At 27.3% G+C, this 15,205-nt stretch overlaps 3 protein-coding genes across 3 annotated transcripts; 2 read left to right on the forward strand and 1 right to left on the reverse strand.

Annotated features, from left to right (window-relative positions):
- The first annotated feature begins 543 nt into the window (after positions 1-543).
- LOC145749875 (6-phosphogluconate dehydrogenase, decarboxylating-like) lies at positions 544-4,617 on the forward strand. Its single transcript, XM_082565756.1, has 13 exons — positions 544-633; positions 707-740; positions 829-870; positions 985-1,164; positions 1,462-1,646; positions 1,730-1,796; positions 2,112-2,246; positions 2,414-2,603; positions 2,818-2,945; positions 3,382-3,515; positions 3,629-3,728; positions 3,946-4,068; positions 4,373-4,617. Exons 1-13 carry the CDS (start codon positions 629-631, stop codon positions 4,490-4,492), a joined length of 1,443 nt encoding a protein of 480 aa, XP_082421882.1. The 5' UTR covers positions 544-628; the 3' UTR covers positions 4,493-4,617.
- A 3,807-nt stretch (positions 4,618-8,424) lies between these two features.
- LOC145751373 (protein C-mannosyl-transferase DPY19L1-like) lies at positions 8,425-13,523 on the reverse strand. The gene is made up of 13 exons (XM_082567500.1): positions 13,172-13,523; positions 12,808-12,986; positions 12,481-12,634; positions 12,181-12,337; positions 11,583-11,712; positions 11,155-11,337; positions 10,828-10,976; positions 10,589-10,715; positions 10,234-10,427; positions 9,913-10,057; positions 9,503-9,652; positions 9,263-9,424; positions 8,425-9,027 (listed from the first exon to the last, which is right to left on the reverse strand). The coding sequence occupies exons 1-13, from the start codon at positions 13,494-13,496 to the stop codon at positions 8,908-8,910; spliced, it is 2,175 nt and encodes a 724-aa protein (XP_082423626.1). The 5' UTR covers positions 13,497-13,523; the 3' UTR covers positions 8,425-8,907.
- An 865-nt stretch (positions 13,524-14,388) lies between these two features.
- LOC145751375 (uncharacterized protein KIAA1143 homolog) lies at positions 14,389-15,202 on the forward strand. Its single transcript, XM_082567502.1, has one exon. It carries the CDS (start codon positions 14,441-14,443, stop codon positions 14,861-14,863), a length of 423 nt encoding a protein of 140 aa, XP_082423628.1. The 5' UTR covers positions 14,389-14,440; the 3' UTR covers positions 14,864-15,202.
- The last annotated feature ends 3 nt before the right edge of the window (positions 15,203-15,205 follow it).

The raw sequence follows: 15,205 nt of genomic DNA on the forward strand, positions 1-15,205 counted from the left end.
AAACAGTTTATAAAACTATTAATTATAAACAATATCTAAAAATATTTTTAAGATAAGTGAAACTTCATTATTTATGTTGTCAGACTCAGGTTATTTATATATTTCAACCATTATCAGTTTATATTAAGTTTTACATTTTATTTTGCCTTTTAGTTTATATCGGTTGTGGTTGCTTAGAAAAATTTATAAATTTTGCTTGAAGACTTTTTATAAATTTATTTTATGAAATAAATTTAAGAATGTTTAAAAGTTATCCACAGAATTACATTAATTCTGATATTTAGTATAAATAATTGTTTTAAGTTAAGTTAAATGATGTTTATAGTTAAATCACCAAAACAATAGATTATTCAAACAATAAGTTTTACATAAACTTTGTTTAAAATATTATTCTCACACATTTAAATTTAATTATATAAAAACTTAAATAATACTAACAATTAGATTAAGACAGGTCAAATCAATAATTATATCGTGGGAATTTATACCAATAAAATTTATAGCAATGATTTTGCATATACAGCAGTTTTTAAATTAATTTTGTTGTTACAGAAATTTTAAAAGTTGTTAAACTAATTTCAGATAAATTTTATTTTTTTGTTGTTGTTGCAACCTTAAAATAAACAAGATGACGTGAGTATAATTAATATATATTAAATTAAACAACTTGACATTTTGAATTAACTTTATTGTTGTTGTTTCACAGAGCTGATATTGCACTTATTGGGTTGGCTGTTATGGTAAGTCCTTTTTTTCAACAAAGATCTTTTTAAACAAGCATGTAGTGCAACAAACTGACATAATTAACCATTGTTTTTTTTTGTGCAGGGCCAAAATTTGATTTTGAACATGAATGATCATGGATTTAAAGTAAAGAAAATTATTAATTTTTAAATTTAATTTGTTGTATATGTTATCAAATATGTATCAGATTAAATTGTTTCTAAAAGTATTTATTAAACAATTTATTTTTTTATTTTTTAGGTTTGTGCTTACAACCGAACAGTTTCCAAAGTCGATCATTTTCTGGCAAATGAGGCAAAAGGAACAAATGTGATTGGTGCAACATCCATCGAAGATATGGTCTCAAAACTGAAGAAACCACGCAGAGTCATGATGCTCGTCAAAGCTGGGCCAGCTGTGGACAGTTTTATCGAACAATTGGTAAAAATTAATATATTTTATCTCTGTGTGGGTAATTACATATAGTTACTAGTTAGTAAATCTTATTTTAAGAAAATTTTTATAGAAGCCAATTTAACTATATATATTTGTTTTAGTTGCTTTTATAATAAAATAAGTTTTTGTTATATCGACAGTTAGAAATTATTTTTAATTTTTCATGTTGCTAGCTTTAAAAAATAAAATCCATTCGTTAAATTAAATACGTTACACTTTAAAATTTACTAACCAGGTAAAATAAATTACTTCTTAAAATTTTAAAACTTGTGATTTTTTTAGCTACCATTCTTAGAGAAAGGTGACATCATTATTGATGGTGGAAATTCAGAGTATACAGACTCAATCAGGCGTGCAGCCTCTCTCGAAGAAAAGGGGTTGTTGTTTGTTGGTTCTGGGGTATCTGGGGGTGAGGATGGGGCTCGATATGGTCCATCGCTTATGCCTGGTGGCTCAAAAGATGCATGGTAAAAAATTTATAAGCAATTTAAAATAAAAGTTAATGCTAATTTTTCATAAATATTTAATTTTTTATTATTTTGTTTGTTAGGAAACATATTAAGACAATCTTTCAAAGTATTTCAGCAAAATCTGATAATGAACCTTGTTGTGACTGGGTACGTACTTTTATTTGAAAATTATTAATTAATTCGGTAAACACTTTATTTTTAATACAATAAAATATTGGAAAGCAAATTTTGTTGTAGGTAATACTTAAACTTTTATACTGTTTAAAATAAGTTTAATGAGTGATTAAAATTTTTATTGATTGGGGTTCTTAAGTAAGAAGAATTTTCCATAAACTTATTACTTAAAAAACTTTTTATCATGATACTAAAATGTATTATACATAGTACAAACTTTAATTTGTTAATACGATATCATTTATAAAAAATATTTAGGTATTTTTAAAACAATTTAAATTTTGATAGGTAGGAGAAGGTGGAGCAGGTCACTATGTAAAGATGGTCCACAATGGAATAGAATATGGAGATATGCAACTTATTTGTGAAACCTACCAGATAATGAAGGATATTTTAGGAATGTCAAATGATGAAATTTCTGAGGTGAGTTTTGGTAAATTGTTTTATTAAACTTTATTGTAAAGATAACAAGTGCCATTTTTTCAGTCATTTTATTTAAAGGTTCAAAGTTTGATTCTGACAGCTAGCAATAGCATTATTTACCCTTAGTACATTTAAAAAAAAACTTTAAAAAAAAAAATATAACTTAGACATTTGGGGATTGGAACAAAGGGGTTCTTGATTCATTTCTTATGGAAATCACTCGGGACATTTTAAAGTTTCGAGATACAGACGGTGACCATCTAGTGGACAAAATAAGAGATGCAGCTGGACAAAAGGGAACTGGAAAATGGACAGCCATTTCTGCTCTGCAATTTGGAATGCCACTTACCCTTATTGGTAAGAGCAAGTTTTTGTCAGTATTAAATGTTTTTTTATATTTATTTTCTTTTTTGTTTCCCTAACGGACTCCTAGCAATTTAAAAAAATAATTGAACTTGTTAGGGAATAATGGTAATAAATGTTGGTTGAAATGATTTTTTTTAAATGTTTTATTTATGATTAGGTTTAAATTGAATGTTGTGATTATTATTTTCATTTTTTTCTTGCAAAGGTGAATCTGTGTTTGCCCGTTGTCTTTCTTCCTTGAAGGACGAAAGAGTCGTTGCATCCAAGGAGCTTAAAGGACCTATTAATTGTTTTAAAGGAGACAAAAAGGTCATGTTGGAAGACCTTAAACAGGTGAATCTATTTGAATTGTTAAGGAAACTTTTTAACTTGGTTTTTAGAAAGTCTAAGATAATGACATAATAAGATATTTCTTTTTATTTAATAAATTTATTAAGTTGCTTTATTTTATAATTAATAATATTGTTTTATATAAGTTTACTTATAGCAGTTTGTTTTAGTTGCAGCCAGAAAAAAAATTGCTTGCTTTAGTTTTATATTACAACATAAGGAAAACCCCTTATTATCATACTAGACTTATTTACATTGAAGTTATTTTTTTCTTAACGCCTACTTATTTTAAAGAGAGTTACTCATTTAGGCTAAAAAAAAACAAGTAAAAATTTTAAGTACTTGCTTTTGTATGCATTTATTTTTTACAGTACTTATAATAAAGTAAATTTTATTGTAAAAGCTGTAAAAATATAAATTTATTTGTTGTTTATTACAGGCTTTGTATGCCTCAAAGATAATCTCATATGCTCAAGGTTTTATGTTGATGAGGGAAGCTGCAAAGGAATTCAACTGGAATTTAAATTATGGTGGAATTGCTCTCATGTGGAGAGGGGGTTGCATTATCAGAAGGTAAATTAAATTTTGGGCTTAGATTTTTTACAAACTGAATTAAAATAAAAAAGCATTTACTGTTTAATTAAATATTGAGACACCCTGTTTTAATACTTCTTTTTTAATTTTAGTGTGTTTTTGGGTGACATTAAAAAAGCGTTCGATCAAAACCCAGATTTAACGAATTTACTTTTGGACAAGTTTTTTAAAGAAGCTATTCACCATGCTCAGGTAATAATCATTGTACCATAGAATAAAACCTTGTTTAATTTCATGAATGTAAACTTGATATTAAATGGTTGAACGGTTTTAGCATTTTGATGCCCCAATAAACTTGTATTTTTACTTAGTTTTTTGAAGAATCAAATTAAAAATAAGAATTGTACGTTTTGTAAATAAAACACAGGATCTTATTTTTATGAATTTAAAAAAAAAATCTTGTTGGTAGGCTGGCTGGCGCCGTGTGGTGGCCACTGCAGTGACAAATGGTGTACCAGCACCATGTTTAAGCACCGCCTTGAGTTTCTATGACGGTTACCGTTCTGAGAAAGTGTCAGCTAACCTTATACAGGTAAAATAATTTGTTTTTTATCTAAGACAAATTCCATTATTTTTTTTATATTTGATTTAAAAAAATATCTGATTAATAATAAATTATCAAGATTTGTTTGTAAAAGACTTTTTTGTATTAAATTAATTTAGGTAAGGGTATATTTACAGACAATTGCCTTTATTTAAATTATAGTATTTTTGTAGATTTTAAAATTTGTAGGAATTTTTACTTAACATTTTTGCTTGTATAACTTGCTTTACAATATATTTTACAACTCCTATAACTTGCTGTATTATTTAATGACTTATACTTGTGTTTCTAGGCCCAGCGTGATTACTTTGGAGCTCACACCTATGAGTTACTTTCTGAGCCAGGCAAACATCATCATACCAACTGGACAGGACATGGTGGAAACATCTCATCATCCTCATACAATGCCTAAGTGGTACTCGGATATAAATATATATGCATTAGACAACCCTAACCTAACGAGTATGCACTTATACCCATATTCTCGTACACTCTTATATCATTAATACATTATGTATATAAACAGAATTTGGACTATGTTGTGTGTTTTGTAAAATTCATTTGAAATAAAAAATAGAACTATATATACAGAAAATAAAATAGTAAAAACTAATAATTAGTCTTAAGAGTTGGTTAATAAATGATGGATATTAATACATCATATTGAATAACTCCTTGGAAAAAAACGTGATTGTTTTGAAGGAAAAATACTAATAACTTATAGAACCTGATAACAGTTCACGAAATCATTTTCTATTCCGTACTAAGTAAGCAAGTAAGGTATAAAAAACGTTAAAAAATCTATTTTAAGTCCATGCAAACGGTAATTGCCTGCCTGCACGTGGGCGCCCGAGACCTGCATAAATTCCAGCTTTCTTTAAAATATCAACTTGTTGTTGTTGGTGGCTCTTTTGTTTACAGCGAATAAAACTTGCAACTAAAATTATTATACTGAGGAGTATTGCTGTAACTATTATTGCGACCAAATCTAAAAAAAGGTATTAATTTAAAAATTTATTTGGTAATTTAAATGGCTAAATGCAACCATATGAATGGTCTGACATGTTATATTAAAAATAATCTTTAACAATTACTATTTTGTTTAAAAACAAAAATTCCAATACAACGAAGCTGTTTTGTTACGCAACTACATTTTTTTCTGTAGATAAAAACGAGATAAATTATATTTTTTGCCTAATTCAGGCTTGCGAAAGTTTTTGGTTTAACAACGCTTTTTGTGAAAAAGCTAAGCCCAAGCATTTTGGTAAAGTTATTTTTTTACGAATCTTTTTTACGAATTTATTATTGATAACAATTAATATGGTAAGTGTTTGTTTTATTGTAAAATGTTTCTAGATATAGTTTAGTTATTTTTTTAAATTATATAAAGCCTAAAACGTTGTACAATTGTTAGTTACTTACGAACGGTTGTAAAAGCACTTTTTATAGGCTGACTTGTTGGCAATTCTGTGTTGTTTTGTTGTAATGTAATTGGTTTTTCTTGTAGATAAATCTAAAGAATTTAAAGGCTTTTTAATATTCGAATCAGGTGTATTTTTTTCTTAGTTTTTCTTATTACCTTTTCGGGTTTGGTAAATCTGTAGCTTATTGTACATAAGCTAACTTTTTTAACAATAAAATGAATTAAAATTAACAATATTAAATTTGTTAAAAATTATTTTTGTTATCTTCCATTATTTTTTTAAACTTAATCTCAACTCCTATTATAATATGTATTTTTAATGTCTTTTAAATTACATCTTGTTTTTAAAAGTATGTGTTTTTTTGACAAATTATTATATCCTTTGCTATACTTGTAAACCAGTTATTTTATGTTCTGCTAAAAAGCAGTAAGTTTTTGGAGAGTTGATATTTTTAACTTTTTTTTATTTGTTTTCTTAATTTTAGACCTTGAAAATTTAATAAAAAAACTGAAGTATAATATAATTATACGGTCAAAATTTACTTGCGTGGTTGTTTCAATATTTAATAACATTTATTGAAACCTTTCGATTGGGTTGACAAAGCTCGCTACAAAACATTTTATTAATGTTTTTTTTTTAAATATATCTTAGGTATTTAATTAAAGTTTTACTTTGACGGCTCTAAAATGTTTGGAGAAGAAGCCTAATTTTCTCCGTTTCATATTATACAATGCTAAGTTTAGGCAATTATTTAATGGAAGGTTGTTTCATTAAAACCCAAATTGTAAAACTTAATAAATGTTTTCGATATCCCCGTTACTTGATTTAAATTATTTAAGTTAGTCAGCAGAACAAATATGACAGTAAAATTTTTGCACATGTTGTTATTGTAAAGTTGTGCCATTAAGTTTTTTATTACCTGAATTATACAGTGTTTTTTTGTTGTGATATACCTGACATATAAAAGGTTTCTTTGTTTCGCATTCATCATTAACCCATCTGGGTCGATTCGACCATAACCACGTGACACAATCACCGACGCCTCGTTGTCCTGGTAACCACAAAGAAAAGTCCCCGTTGTCAAGGTTACCATTTTCGCACCGTTGCCACTGGTATTTGTTGGTGTTGTTATGTGATCTACAAAAAAATTAAAAAAATGTTGGTTTTTTAAAAAACTTAATTTTCTATAGATTTTACATTTATAACTGTTTGCTTGTTAATTTAATTCGCTTATAATCAAAATAGTAGTTGGAAACAAAAACTATCACCTTTTTAATCCCATCCAAAATTGAATTGGAGCTTCGTCCATAGAAACCCCATAAATACTTCGCATAGCTTCATACAAGAAGACGTTATCTTCCGAGCTCACTATTGTAACTAGATGGCCGCCATTTACAAAACAATATTTGCTGGCTTGTCGGAACGGTAAAAGTGCACTATAATAAAATGATTGTGTTAGCATATATTAACTTTAGGTTATATTAACATAGGTGCAAGTTATATGGTTGAAATTATTTCTTTTGTAGCTTAATGGTATCTGCCAATTCCAACAAAAAAAATTTTTGGCGATTTGACATTTTTTTTGTATATATCTTTATCCTCGATGTGGGAAAGTCGAATGAGCGACTTAAACATAGAGTAACATCAGTTACTCCGACCCAGTCTCGAGTTGCCTTTGGCAGTTTGGGATATTATAGATTATAATTGACCGATAATTATTCTGCTGATTAATTGCTGGCTCAGCAGGAGTTCATACCGTTCATAACGCCTTACTCAAGGGCGCTACAGCATGAGATCAGTGGGGATTGAACCTACGACCTCATGATGGTGTAGCAAGTGTTCTTACCACTACACCACGCTGCCGGTTATAATGCCGACGACCAAAATTTTGAAAATAGCATTTTCTATACTTTGTAAAGTTTTTTCAAAAATTAAAGGACAATTTGGCCGTTCTAGGCACGTAGTTTTCAGTACAACATCCATTCCGTGAAATGGGTATAATTATTGTCAAAAAATCCATATTTAAAATTGATTAAAACTGCGTAAAATAATAATTTTTACTTAAATATAATCCGATAACAATTTTTATTATGAGTTATGTAACCACTCGGGCAATCATAATATGTACTAGGGTCTTCGTTACATTGAGTTCTTGATAGTTGAACCAGAGTTAAAAATATCAAAATTGTTTGAAAAATTATCATGATTTCATTAATTCCTTTTTATAAAAACAAAAATTTATTTTTCTAAAAATTCTAATTGCTTGTTATAACTTTTTTGAGGGTTACTTTAGTTAATACTAGTTAGCCTTTTTTTAAACTACAATTGACTTTATTTCTATTTTTTACTAGAATTGTTTTTGTTCTCATATTTGACAAATTATTTCTGCAAAGACAATAAGATTATTATCATCCTTTTGTCTATTTACCAGGTTATTATCCAACAATCATTTTACCATATCATGTGTTCATTTGTTCGATAAACATCAAATATAAATGAGAAGATGTCGTATCATGCATATTTTATTGCGATTTCAATTATGACATCATAATCGAAAATTTTCACTAACTTAATATCTTGGTGACACTTCATAAGACAGTAAACTTATGGTTGGCGTAAAACAAATTTTTTATTGTATAATTCAAAACTTACACAATGTTGATGTTATCGAAAATCAACAAATATTAAATACTTTCAACAAAACGAGGCAAAATATTTTCATTAATAATAAATAAAAGTATTAGGTTGGTGCGCAATATTTCGTTACGACCAACGACTTTGAAATGATAACCTATATATTACTTTAATATGACAAGGTAAAAAAGGTTGTTTATTTGCTTCAAAGGGCCACCGCTTAAAGTTGTTTAACCTGCACTTGTTCAATCGGACACTGTAATAAAATACACGTCGTGATTTCACCCTGGACTAAAGTTTATTAAATTTCAAACAAAAAAAAACTAAATAACAAAACACGTGAACACCGTTACAACATTTACACAATCTCTTTTGACATAATTATGACACTGCATTGTTTAGTATAAAGTAAATATTAAGTGAACTAGATAATGCGAGGTTAAGGCAATATACAAGGCAGCATTAAATAAACAAAACTGTTCAGTAGAAATTAAAAAAAAATTGTACAAAATAGATTGTTCAAAAAAAATTAACGAATTGTTTTTTTTTCTATACAGTTACATCTACATATTGTAAAAAATGGTGCTTTTAAATTTGAAAAAAAAATTTTATGTTCAAAAAAACCTATTTATTATTTTATTACTGCAATACGTTTTTAGATATAAATAATATACACTTTTAAGGTAAAAACTTTTTATTTCAAAAATACCCCATGCCACAGTTTATTGCTAATGTGTATATGATTGAGCTTAATATTAAGGTACAGTGATTAAACTTGTTTGTTTTTCTTAATAACTTTTAACAATTTGTAGACATTGTTTTGGAAAACAATCTTGAAAAATGGATTGTTTGGGTTGTCACGCACCATTGCACAAGCAGGAGTCTTTCCCTAAAAAAAAAAAAATAAAATTAAGGATTGTAAAGCATACATATGTTTGTCATATTTTAATACCTTTTCTGTTGTTATTTATTACACCATTTAAATTTTCAGAAATATTATATCATTTTATATTGGCTTCATGTGGTTGTTTATTAACTTTTAATTTGTTTAATTAGTATAAAAAATCATAAATATACTAGTCAAAATAAATTTGTATAAATAAGTTAATCAAAAAATCCTTTACTTTATTCCATGGTTCTTCAATATCCCAAATTTCAGGCATTTGGCATCCATCCCTTGTCTTCCTGGTGCACCAAGAGTCTTCTAGGACATAATAGTCCACTCCCATCTTCTCAACTGTGTCTCTTACTTCTTCCATTGTTCTTCGAGAATACATAGAGTAAACCTTTTTGGAAAAAAATTTCTTGTTATTTATTCTTGAAGAAAAAAAAATTAAATTATTTTATTTTTTTGGAAACTTTACCTTCATAGTTCGTTCTCTGAGTCCAGCATCTTCGTAATGAGGATGATTAACAATCGGACGAAGACATGAGAGTTTGATGGAGGCCATTGTTGGCATAGCTCCAGCGAAAACTGCATCTTTTGGAAGATGTTCATTGATGTGGGTCAACAACTAAACAATTATTTGTTAAGTCAAATTTTTTATCATATTGTAAAATTTAAATTCCATTTTTGGAATAGAAAATTAACATTTAAAAGTATCAAATATGTAAAAAATTAATAATAAAAGGTATAAAGGGTACAAGAATGTGATATTGGAATTTACAAATTGCCAAAATTTCTGGTCTACGAGATATAAAACAAAAATTATTTTTGTTTTGATTTTTGAGAGTTTAGATTAAATTAAATTTTTTATTTTATTTTAACACTTACTTCCTCGTGAGGCCAGTTTTCAAATTCTCCAATAATATTCCATTGTTTAGCGAGGTTACTGAACCCTGTTGCTGCTGCAACAGCAAGGATAACACAAATCATTGCTGACTGTCGAGCTCGAGACCCAACAAACCCAAATATTTGTCTAAAAAATTTAAAAAAAAAAATTCAAAATGAAAAATATTTGTTTAAAAACTAAAAAATAACAACAAAATTTTATTTAAATAAAATATTACAATTTACAAATAAACTTTTAAATCTTAATACTTCTTGTAGCACACTTTAAAAAGATTTTAAAATTTTTGTTTTTTGATAGCTAACCTGTTAGCAAACAAAGCTGTCGTAATTGACATCATTGGCGTCATAAACAATTTTAATCTCATGATCAACACCGCCATGAAAGTGAAAGCAATCATCTGGAACACAGTGTACAACAACTCAGCGTTTGGCTTGCTTCGATGTGCTTTAACTTCTGCATCATTTTCTTTCTCTTCTTCTCCTTCCTTGGGTTCCTCCTATTTTTAATATGGTTAGTTGGTGTTAGATTTTTAATAGTGAAAATTTTTGATGTTAGGTTTTATCCTTTAATATTTATTGTAAATATGAGTTATAGTGTTTTACATGTATGTAGCACTAAGTTATTAGCTCTTTTATTATATTTAATTTTGTTTCTTACCTTGTAGGCTAAATATTCAAATTTAAGAGCCTTAAAAGCCATAATAGTTGTTATAACAAGCATGCTTGGGATTAACAAAGTTTTAGTTAATTTCCAAACTGTTTCAGCTTCTAAAAAGTCAAATTCCCTACAAAAATAATTTAGGTCAATTTTAATTTGTATTTTTACAATGTTTATTATAAATATTTGGCATTAAAAAATAAAATTTAATAGGAATTTTGTTATAAATTTAAACTTACTTAGCACAAGTGTATAACATGGTATGAAAGTTATTAAAATCTGTAAACTTGGATTTAAATATCTCCCAAATATGGGCATCATCAGCGCTCATGAATAAGATAGACATCAACTTTTTTAAAGCAAATGTCCCAACCAACCAGATAATACCCTAAAAATTAATTTAAACCATTTAAATTAATAAAAAATTATCATTAAAAAAACTTAATAAAAAGAATTGTTCGGTTAAATTAGCAACCTTAATTAAAAATTTTAATTTATGTACAAATAAGGTTAAACTTTTCTATTTGTTTAATTATTTTATTTATCAAGCCTAACCCAAAACTTACCTTAACCCAACATCTAAAGAATAAACGCTTCACGAATCTTTCAATTTGTTCCTCAAATCGTACAATTAACAGAATGGAAACTAAACTTGATGCATAGAATGAAGTTAACAGCATTTCATTTCCACATTGGAATACAAAATTGGCAAGTAAAGCAATTAGTTGTGCATGAACAAGAATATTCATCTGAAATATTTAGTCTTGTTACTTAGGTTTAGTGGATACTTCAACTAGTTAACTAAAAATTTAGCAAGCAGTTTATTTTATAGATAAGAATATTAAGTTCTTAAAGTATTAAGACCTAAGATTAGTAGAAAATTATTAACTTAACCAAGAGTGTAGAAAAAAAACACTTAAAAATTAAAGAAACAAACAAACTTAATACAAATAATTAAAAAAACTTATTTTATATTTTATTAAGACAAAATTACCTTCCAAGATCCAATATATTGAAGCATATACAAAGCAAACACACAAGCAGATTGAGTAAGAAGGGCAAACTGGGCAAATTGCCATGGTAACATAAAGAAGAATGCCCCAATGCAAATAGCAGACATATGCCTGAAAAAAAATATTTAAATGTAGGTAAATAATTATAAATTAAATATTATTAAGGACTTTATCAAAAAATAAAGTCTATTACTATATTCTACCCTGGGTTAAATTCATGGTATTAGTAACTATTTTAAAACATAAACTTCAGGAAGTATCTGTGTTATGTTATAACCAGGATGTCATTTGCTATCTGGTTTCAATATTCCCATGTTTTTAGAAAAAGCAAATATATAATAATAAATATAATTTTTTAGGGAAAGTATTACAAATATTATCATAAATTATTAATGGGGTTAACATTGTTTCTATCAATGAATAACATAAAACATTTTCTTATATTAGAAAAAAAAAATATTTATTTTAAAGTTTTTATTTTTATTATTAACCAAAAATATTGCTAAATAATAACTGTATTTGTTAAATAATAACTGTATTCGTTATTACTTTATACAAACGATTGCTTTTAATACTTACAACATATAATTAGGTTTTTGGGTCTTGATCATATGAGTAACAAGAATTAACTCAAGAATAAGGAATGGAAATGAATAAGATTCTCTCAACGGGGGGGTCCACATCACACGAGTACATTCCCCATGATTAAAAAAATAAAAAGCAACAACGAGAATACCTAGAAAAAAGTTGTTTGGTAAATTTTTTTTATTTTCATAGATATATCAAAAAAATTAATTTTCTTTTTTAAAATTGGAAAAAAAAGCTAAACCAAAAATATTACTAACAAAATAATGTAGCGTATTTTACAAGCACACTAACCTCCCCATAAACTATTACCAGCAAGGTACCATCCATACATGAAAACCAGGAACATCATCACACTGTTTAGTGCATAAATACAAGTCACATAAAAATAATGGGGGTCTCCAATCCCCTCACAACTTGTGATTGGAGACAATTCTCCACGATTAATCTAGAAATTTATTTTATTAAAACAATATGAAATAGACTCTAATTAACTAATTTTGTTGTGCCAATTTGCTAAAACATTGCATTGTAAATTCATTGTAAAAATTTTGAAAATTAACTTCTACACAATAAGTAACAGTGGAAAAAATTTATTATTAAAATAGTAAATATATTTACCTGCCAACATGTTTGGGTTTTAATTTTACAAGCTTTCGTGAAAGAATCAAACATTCGATAAAATATTCCGATGACAACTTCAGGATAAAGATTAAATCTTTTTAGCACATTAATGTTACTTGGAAATTCTGTTATGTTGTCATTTACTATTTGACCAATTCCATTAATTGCTGATGGAGCTAAAAATAAAAATTTTTATTTTTTTTATGTCCACATGATTTAACAATTAAATAAAATATTATGCAATATATTATCATGTTCCAAATTTTTATACATTTAAAATTTTTTTAAACTTGCTATTTATTTTGAAGTAGTATTTTCATTGACTTGTTATAGTTTTTTTTTTTAATTAAAATTACTTCACCTTCAATCATTGTTTTGTAGTAAGAATAATAAAGTCCCATTTCAGTCCTAAAAGTCAAATCTCGTTCTAATGAAGAAAGATGCGAGAAATGACGATCGTTTTCAAACATTGTCCAAATATGAACTCCATGAAGCCAACCAATTACACAAGCAATTAAAAAAGCCACAATTGTCCAATTATCAAAAAACTTTCCCGTTACTGCTGCAACTGTTGGGGTTGGGGTTTCTTTTCTGGACCTTTTGGATGGTTTGCGTGCTGTTCCTGAGTCACCATTACTGTTACCAGTACTGGTTCCTACTGGTTTATTGGCTTGTTTTCGTGCCATGTTTTTTTAGGTCTATCTGTGGAAAAAATAATTAGGAAGTTAAGTAAAATAGTTTATTTAACAGTTTAAGGATTTAAAACTTCTTGTACAATAAAAATGATAAGAATAAACAATTGTTAAAATGACATTACTGTTTTTATTTGTTTACTAAACTTATTCTGTCTTCACAAAACAACATAATCTGATTACTTATCTAGAGTCCTAAATACATTTAATTCAAAAAAACTTGAAAAAAAGAAACTCAAAACAAGTGTTTCCTTTCACGTTGTGTGTCGCCTGCATTTTTAAGAAAATCCCCTAAATTAAAACCATAACCCTAGACGTTCAATGACTTTTCCTTATGTTTTTTTTAAGTTGATGATGTGGCATTTAACAAAGTGCACGTGTAAAAATAAGAAAAAGGAGTTTTAACTTTTTCTTTTATAAACTATTGTTATTTTAGGCGCGTTATATTAGAAGTATAGCGGCTCTTTTTAAATATAACACCCCAGGCTATGACTGGAATCGACATAATTATATCTCTTCTCAAAGTCTTAACGCAATAATCTAGAACAATAAAGTCAATTTTATTTATGATTTTAGTGTCATTAAGAAAAATAAACCCATTCATGTAAGTAGTTACTAATACAATGGCTTTCGGGTTGCAATTTAAATTCTCGTTGTCAGTATACTAATTTTATTATTCTAAACTTAAAAAATGGTAAATTACAATTTTTGAAATTTTATTTACTAATTTAAAAGTTAAACATATATTTTACTAATTAAAAAAAAACTTTTTAAAGCATCAAGGACAAACTGGTATTTTAAAATATATTTGATTAGGCATGCGAATCGTAAACAATCTCGTTAGGGGGCGCACCTGGACCAAAAACTCCAAAAAAAAGAACTTCACGACAACAACTTTTAAATAATTACTTTATATAGTAATAATCTTAGCGTAAAACATGTCAAAAAACTTAAAATTTATCAAACAAAATCAACCGAAATTTATCCGACAGTTTAAGGAGAAAGTTGGCTTAAAGGATCAAAATAACGTGGAAGATAAGAGGGAAAAACTCACTAAATTGGACGACAGACCCGATAATGAAGAAGAACAGCCTGTAATAGTCGTCTTAAATAAGGGCGATCTTTCTAAAGAAGAAGCTGACTTGGACGGCTTAAAAGACGGAAAGATTATGTTTCAAAAACCTGGGACTAAACGCAATTTAAATGAAACTGGAGTAAGTGCATCAACAAAAAAATCAAAACTTGATAAAGTTGTAAAGGTAGATAACAAACAAAATAACCCTAAGAAAAAAGAAAAAAAAGATTCTAAACAAAAACAGATTAGTAAATTGTCGTTTAATTTGGATGATGAAGCAGAATGAAAAAAATAAAATAAATTTTACTTAAAAATGTAAAATTTATACCTTAGCATTTAACAAATAATCAGCCAAGATTTCCATATTGCTCAGTTAAATAAGCTGACTGGAGAATTGCAAAAAAATGTTGCAAACCAATGAACGTGATGCAGAACATCCGCAAATTACAAAGTGAAATACATGCTATAAATGTTTTAATATATATATATATAGTATAAAAATTTAATGAAACGTCAAGCTCTTAAAAACAAATTAAAACATGAGAAATTATTGTTAATAATATGTTTTTGTTGTTAACCGGTTTATAAACATTTTAAAATACGAAACTACAATGTTTTTATATATCTA

This window comes from Corella eumyota, chromosome 4 (assembly GCF_963082875.1).
Source record: "Corella eumyota chromosome 4, kaCorEumy4.1, whole genome shotgun sequence".
NCBI classification, from domain to species: Eukaryota; Metazoa; Chordata; class Ascidiacea; order Phlebobranchia; family Corellidae; genus Corella; species Corella eumyota.

Bases quoted from the DNA above. Each gene is read 5' to 3' on its own strand.
- LOC145749875 (XM_082565756.1), top strand. The intron at 741-828 runs GTAAGTCCTTTT...TTTTTTGTGCAG, and splicing joins TTATTGGGTTGGCTGTTATG to GGCCAAAATTTGATTTTGAA. The intron at 3,729-3,945 runs GTAATAATCATT...TCTTGTTGGTAG, and splicing joins AAGCTATTCACCATGCTCAG to GCTGGCTGGCGCCGTGTGGT.
- LOC145751373 (XM_082567500.1), bottom strand. From the start codon at position 13,496: ATGGCACGAAAACAAGCCAATAAACCAGTAGGAACCAGTACTGGTAAC. The intron at 12,635-12,807 runs GTAAATATATTT...ATAAATTTCTAG, and splicing joins AAACCCAAACATGTTGGCAG to ATTAATCGTGGAGAATTGTC. The intron at 11,338-11,582 runs GTAATTTTGTCT...TAAATATTTCAG, and splicing joins AATATATTGGATCTTGGAAG to ATGAATATTCTTGTTCATGC.
- LOC145751375 (XM_082567502.1), top strand. From the start codon at position 14,441: ATGTCAAAAAACTTAAAATTTATCAAACAAAATCAACCGAAATTTATC.